Below are 7735 nucleotides of genomic sequence, written 5' to 3'. Positions count from 1 at the left end.
ATGAAAAGAGGCGAGGTTTCCGAGCATCGCTTGGTTGATGCCCTTTCCACTCCACGTTATCCGTCAGGTATACCTAGAGTAAATTTATTTACTTAAAATTTTATATTTCAATCATGTCTACATAAGTGTATCATTGTATGTATGTGGTGTATTGATGTGTACAATCCGTAAGTACATGGTTATCATCAAGTAATAAAAGATATCGAATCCATAGAGATTGGATAAAAACACTAAAGACCAATCACAACAAATTAACTAAACGATTGAGATTTGAGAATCTTTGCACTTAAAGTAGAGAGAAGTAAAGTAAGGAGAAAGAGAGAGATAGTAAAGAGAATGGTTGAGAAACTTGGTCAAAGGAAGCAACGCTTTAAAAGCGTTGTTGTTTTTGGCAAAGACAACACTTGTGTAACGCTTTAAAAGCGTTGTCTTTTTAAAATAAAAAAAAATCTATTTACAAAATTATTTTTTTATATTTACAAAACTATTAATTTTCTTTTACCATGTCTAGATTTGAATTTGACATATAAAATAACATTAATTAGCTCAACTAATGATTTCAAACTCGTACCAAAACAATAGAATTCAATTACAAAGTATTAGTATTTACAGGAGAATTCAACTATACACAAAAACTAAATAGTTCTGTTTCAAAGTAGATAGTGACATTCAAATTTAAAACAAAAAAAGCACAAAATAGCTAGTCGTCCTCGAAGACAACGATCTGCATGCTTACTTCTACTAGATATACTGATCAAAAAAGATTGTCGGCTTGAAACTGGGACAAAACACCTACCACTGTGTATCTGCCACAGAAAAGAATACCATCAGTATTATGCAAAAGAAATTTTCACTCTTAAAGTTGAAAACAAAGGTCACAGTTCACACCATACAGCAATGAGAAAATTTGGATTGAGAAAGACAGAAGAAAGAAATGGATCTTTGGCAGGAAAATTAGTGCACAAGAAAAAAGGCAACCAAAGCCACACATGATTCTATACATAGAACCTAGAATGATATCTTGGATTGGTTTTATATTTTACTGGCTACATTTCTTTAACAGGCATATTAATGCTATAAATCACATAGATATATTCTTCTCGCATTACTAAAATTCCTTCTCATTGTCAAATGTTTGACAAGATAATAAGTAGTCCTCGTCTATTGAAAAAGCAACAGTAAGATACATCTACAGACTATATTATTTAAAAATAATGAACATCCCCTTCAATGCTTGGTAGATCAAGCTGAATCAGTAACGAAAAAAGTAACATTAATATGGACATTTGTTAGAAAGGAAAGGTCTAGCCACAAAAATCTATTTCATTCTTTATGAAATCCAATACATTAGCTATTCCTGCATCCAGCTACAAACTCATCCTGGAATACCAATTTCCATAGGGCATTATAAATATACAAAATGATTCAAGAGAAAAGTATGAATTCATAAGAAGTTACATCATATTACCTTCCTCACCAATCTAGAGTGATGTGAATCGGATTCTAAAGGAGTCTTGAAAGTAAGTGCTTCAGAGATGTCTTCAAATATGTTGTATTCACTTTTTGCAAACGCTGCTGAACATGAGGCATGCATTGTGTTTGAAGAAAGATACTCCAAAAATTCAAGTTTGCCTATGGCTGGAGGTGGTTGATCCTAGAAATATGACACTTATGTATCAATTTCAAGAGGTGTCTATAGTGATGATAACAAGATATAGATATCACTACCAATTCAATGGCTTCATGCCATTAATCATAGGAAAAGCCAGTATGATAATTGGGTGAAATCCATTTTCTTGAACTCTTTTTTAAAGAAAACTATGTCATATCTACAAGTTTGAAGAAAGAAGTATCAAAGACTATTTAGCATCAACAACTTTGTGATTGTTGGATAAGATTGAAACAAAAGCTCCACATTTTTTTCTAAACTAGATCCATTAGAATTTATACATGCATCTTGAATTCACTACTAAATACAAGGTAATGGCGGGGGTAGCATCTCACCGATATATCTGAAAATAAAGCTGGAGACTCGAACAATGCGGTAGGACTGAGACCCGATGGAATTGTCAGATAAGGCAAAGGAATTTCCAAGGATGAAATTGTGCTAGTGGATGGAATGTTGGCTGTATCAAGCTTTGGAACATTGAAACCTTTTCTTGTTGCCATCCTCTGTGCAAGCCCTCCAATTGAGCTTGATTTAGAGTCACCAAACAACTTTGGTTGAGGCGAGAGGCAATTAATGATCAATTGGTTCTAACCTCACCTTCTGTTTTTGAGCTCACACCCACCGTTTGGTTTCCAGGGTTCCATGAAAGCCCCAAATTTCCATTCTCTACCAAGAAAGCTGGTAACGATCTAGAGACAAAATCTTTAGTCGAAGAGCTTGACAATAGGGTTCTCGAGCTTGGATTTGGAGGCAGCCAGCTACCGATCATGCCGCTGTCATTTTCCATCTCAACCATTATCTATTCAACTTTCATCCTGATTCAGCTGAAACTGGGGCGACGAGGAGGTACTACACGACCACCTACTGGAGGTCGAACTAGGGCTTCTTGAGCTTGAGGACGAGGACGATGACGAGAGTGACGGCGACGGCGAGGAGGGCGAGGAAGGTGAGGAGTAGGAATAGGCAGCAGCAGCAACCCTTAAAGGAGGCGGTGGAGGAAGAGGAGGAGAAAGGGGTGGCGATGGGCGTGCCGAGGTAGTGGCGCTGCCTCCGAGGGTCGGGCGGAGGGTGTGGGCGCTGGTGGTGGCCGCCGTTGGGAAGGTTGTTGGGCGTCGTCATCGCAAGCGAAATCCACCACCGCACTTCCCGATTCTTGAGAGGGGTCTGTGCAGCAGTGAAGAGAAGAAAGAGCTACCGACCGGTGGTGAGGAAGAAGAGACGGCCGACGGTGGGAGGGCGCGTGCCCTAGCGCGAGAGGAGATGTCGCTAACAGAAAGGAATCACCAGCACCGTGTCGTCGCATGGGTAAAAGGAAACGAAGTTTTCTCCTCCTTTAATCTGGGTCGTCCATATTGTGATGAAGATGGATGAAGATCTAGCCGTCAGATCTTGAGATAAGCGGTCTAGATCACTTAAGATTGAGATGATAACTTGATAGTAGACAACACTTTTTAAAAATCATTGTCGTAGACACTAAAAAAAAGGCTAATAGACAACGCTTTTTACGAAGCGTTGTCTTTGACCCATAAAAATCACTAATAGACAATGGGTTTTAGAAAAGCGTTGTCTATTAATAAGAAAATAATGAAATAGACAACGCTTTTTAAAAAAAACGTTGTTGTTTAAGTGTTGTAGAATCCCAATTTTCTTGTAGTGTTGACACAACCGGATCTTACTTCACATCTGGAAATCTGGCACGATCGTGTGAAACCACACGACCCAAGCTTGATTCTGCTCTGGTGGAGTGGCACGATCGTGCCCTTTGCACGGCCATGTGCTGCTTGCCCATGGGTGTGGAGCCACGACCATGTGAAAACACACAGTCACGCTCTGTTCTTCTTCTTTGATCTCTCCGAAGCATGTCTTAACATCATTTTCACTCTAAAAATGCATCTTGCCAATAGAAAAGTGAACAAAGAGCATATATACAACAAAAGGAATAATTATGCTGAAAAATTATAAAGAGGGGTGAAATTGCATAGAACATACACAAAGAAACCAAGTGAATGTGCATTAAAGCATGCATAAAAGTATATATAATCTACACATATCACACCCCCAGACATGAACCTTTACTTATCCTCAAGTAAAATGCTGCAATCATATAATGCATCATAATCTCTAGTGTATCCGTCCAACGCTATCAACTAGTTTTATTGGTGAGCATGATCATAGAGTAACCTAAGCATAGCCTAAACATAAGTTCTCTTGCATAGTACATTAAGTGACCTAAGCTCTTCAGGGTCTTCAAGTTTCAATCCCTAATCACAATCAAGTCATCATTCGAATGAATTCCTCATGCACTCAGCGATTGACACTTACTTGCCACAACTTGGTTTATATTTCTTGGTCTACACAAGGTCTTAAAGGTGTGCTTGATATCAAGAGAAACATGACATTTATTTCCCCAATAATCTAACTCGGTCTCAAAGGGGTAATTTACTATTTTCCACTTGCAAAACTATTTTTTATATCCCTTATTTTTCTTTTTTTTTCCCTCAAAGTAATTGTATTGTGCTTTTTTTTCCCTCAAAGTAATTGTATTGTGCAACACTTTGAATTTATCACTAAGATTTTTAGATGCTTTAGATGTAGCACTAACAAATGTAGAGATATTTTAATTTTTCCAAACAAACTTACATGATATGCGCATCATCTAGTAATTGAGATGTAGTCTAAGAAATCACTATGGAAACTCAAGTACTAAATAAATTGGATGAATCATGATTATTCTAGAGTTATCTACTATTCAAGCTTAAGTAGAGTGAAAATGAGACCCTTAAGATCAGGCCAACACCCAAATTTATCTTATTACAATATAATGCTCACTTCATGCTACTAGAGATAGAGACAAGAAGTTCACCAAATATACTAGCATTATCTCTCACAATAGCATGAATCAAGAAATAAACATGCTTGCAATTTGTCTATTGGACAAGCCAGCAGCAAGGTGAAGATTGATGTTCTTAAAATGCCATAAAAACAATCGACAAGATAGTCAAAGCAATTGATAATTAAGACAAATAAAGAAAATAACACTCAATGTAAAAACTAACATGAAGACAAGCAAAATGCAACTCAAATAAACTGAAATGCGAATGAAATAACTCTATGTACAATTCCCCCTAGACTTAAATCTTTCATCATCCCGATAAAAAGCAATACGGTGATGGAGAGGTGGAGGAGGGTAAGCAGGGCCTCGAGGGGGTGGGGAAGGGTAGGAGTGAGTAAAATCTCGATATCGAGGAGGTCCAGGAGGGAATCTAGGCATTCCAAGCAAATAGCCAATGTGGTCATGGTATTGGAAAAGAGTAGTCATCTACTATCTAGTTATGTCCATGGAACATCTAAAATCATTCATCCTCTCTTGATCAGTGTCATAGTCACGAATAAAATCAGCCACTTGGCCTTGAAAGTTCCTCATAGATTGAAAATGATCACGTACCTCTTGGAATTGATCATCAGACAATTTGAAGTGACCCTCCAACATGTGTTGTTGGGCACTTTGCTTCTCATGAAGCGAATCAAAGAGGCAGAAAAATCTGGGAAATGAAATCTAGAGGGACTCATACCATAAGTAAAAGAATGCCTAGCTTGTTTTGGGTGATGTGAGTGTCCAAATGACGAGGGTTCATGATACTCTAAAGGGGCGAAGGCAAAATTAGGAGCTATGTTTGTAATCACCCAGTTGATAGGGTTATGAATTATGGTACGTTTGGGACATGGTAGAGGTAATGAAAATCCATCCCTCTTGGGAAAGGTAAAACCATTCTCATCCAGACATATCATTCTCATTGCAAGGCATGCATCAATATCGATTTTGTAATTGCCATAAGTAACTTCCAAACCATCAAGTTCACAATCTAAATTTAAGGCAATCTAGTTATCATCTCGCCAAAGACAATTGATCCCAAAGTTTCCTTCCCAGACTTCGCAAGTGTTTGCAAAAAATAGAATCCAATATCAAAGTCAGATTTATTTAGCATTGCCCAAAACAAATAAAGCTCCACCTTTATAACCACCCCATCACTTTCTTCTCTACCGAAAATGGTTTTATTCATTCCATGATGGAGGTATCGAAATACAGGATTTTGCATGTGAGAAACTTTAGAACGAGAAGGGTGATCATAGGTTTCATTAAGTCCAATAATTGAATTACAAAAAGCATTGCTATTAAAATTATAGTCAAACTTGCAAGATCCCCCTATAGGTAGACCAAAATAATTGTTAAAATCACTTCGAGTCCACTAAAATTCTTGATTCATCATCCTAAAGTTGATTTTACTAATATAGTCTTCATTGGAGGAAAAGTGGGTATCTAGTGAGCTCAAAAACTCTAGCATAAGGCGGGGATAAGTTGGTTAGTACGAGTACATCATGTCGTTCCAGTCAAAAGCACCAATTAACCAATCTATGTCCTCTTTAATCCCCATGACTTCCATAGTAGTAGGGTCCAAATATCTAGTGCAAACTAATTTATAGGTAACGAGAGAATCAAATCTAGATTTTTGCTCATAATTTCTAAAAACAATACCATATTCATTGTCATTACCTTTGTCGCGTGAGATTCATTTACCCTTGTCCTTGGAAGAAGACTTCCTTTTCCTTTGTCCTTCCTCGGATCATCACCTCCACTAGATCCACAACTTCCACGACAAATCCTTTTCAAAATGTTAGACATGGTTAAAGGAAAGTTGGAGGGGATGATTATTGGAGAATGAAGGAAGAGTAGAGAAGATCTTGGAGAAGAAGAAAGGAGAGACTCTTTGGATTTAGATCTATATCTGGATCTATGAGCAAAGAGATCTTAGGAAAGGAAAAGCCTTAAGGAAGAAGATTGAGATGGAGATGTTGAGGGACTGAAGAAGATCTTGGAGATGGAAGCTTGGAGATGAGAAGATAAGAGGGGTTTCTTGGAGAGAAAGAAAGGGGGAGAAAAAGAGAAGGGGGTGTGTGGTGGCATGCTCGCCTCCCACGACCATGCCTATAAGGCATGGTTGAGCCGTGTTTAGCTCGGTTTGTAAGGCATGATGGTGTCAAAATGACACGGCTATGCTCTTTTTTCAAGCATGACTTTTCACAGCCATGCGAAATGACACGACCGTAGCTTGATTACTCTTTGCCAATGTCACACGGCAGTGTTATTTGACACGGCCTCACCTTGACTCCTCTCGATCAGATTGACATGGGCATGTCAAATGACACGGTCGTAACTTGAATCTTCTCGGCCAACTTGACAGGATCATGTCAAATGACATGGCCATGCCTTGTTCTTCCCGGAGAGTAGACATGGCCGGTTCCTGAGGTGTGTCTTGTTAAGTTTTTTTCATGGCTTTCCTCCTTTCTATCTTCACCGGTTCCTCCACGCCCATGGGAGAATTATAGCCAGCTCATGGAGACTATAATAAACCTGAAAACAAAATTAAAGAACATTAGATAAACTGATAAAGAAAGAAAAATGAAAGCAAATAAAAAAGAAATCCTTGGGTTCTACCCTGCTACAGTTACTAAGAAGTATAGAGATATGACTAGGAGATTTAGATAGATCAAATTCTAACCTTACCTCACCTATCACTAGAGATAGTTTATGATTTTTAACATCAATGATAGCTCCTGCTGTAGCGAGGAATGACTTTTCCAAAATTATTGGGATCTTAGGATGTTCCTCCATGTCTAGCATGAAAAATCAGTGGATATAATACAACCAACCACCTCTACTAGTACATCTTCAATAATACCCTGCCACCTCTACTAGTACATCCTCAATAATACCCATAGGATACCTGCATGAGTGATCCACTAGTTGTAATGTCATAGTAGTGAGTTAAAAGTTTTTGAGACCTAATTTATTACAAATTGAATAAGGAATGAGGCTAACAGTCGCTCCCAAATCACAAAAGGCCTTATTAATACTGGTGATCCCTATCTTGCAAGGGATAGAAAAGCTTCTCGGATCTTGGAGCTGTAGGGGCACAACATCTAGCAGTAGGGAGCTGCTTGTTGGTGCGGTTAGCACTAACGGTCTAACTCAGGTTTTGATGAATAATAAAGTACGTTAAGTTTGAT

At 38.3% G+C, this 7735-nt stretch overlaps 1 protein-coding gene across 1 annotated transcript; it reads right to left on the bottom strand.

Moving 5' to 3' along the window:
* Nucleotides 1-1347: 1347 nt before the first annotated feature.
* On the bottom strand, nucleotides 1348-2465 carry LOC121972435 (probable WRKY transcription factor 2). Its single transcript, XM_042524104.1, has 4 exons — nucleotides 2262-2465; nucleotides 2005-2217; nucleotides 1469-1654; nucleotides 1348-1380 (listed from the first exon to the last, which is right to left on the bottom strand). Exons 1-4 carry the CDS (start codon nucleotides 2463-2465, stop codon nucleotides 1348-1350), a joined length of 636 nt encoding a protein of 211 aa, XP_042380038.1.
* Nucleotides 2466-7735: the final 5270 nt, after the last annotated feature.

Source organism: Zingiber officinale, chromosome 4A, assembly GCF_018446385.1.
Source record: "Zingiber officinale cultivar Zhangliang chromosome 4A, Zo_v1.1, whole genome shotgun sequence".
NCBI lineage: Eukaryota > Viridiplantae > Streptophyta > Magnoliopsida > Zingiberales > Zingiberaceae > Zingiber > Zingiber officinale.
This window is presented reverse-complemented; position numbering and strand designations above follow the sequence as displayed.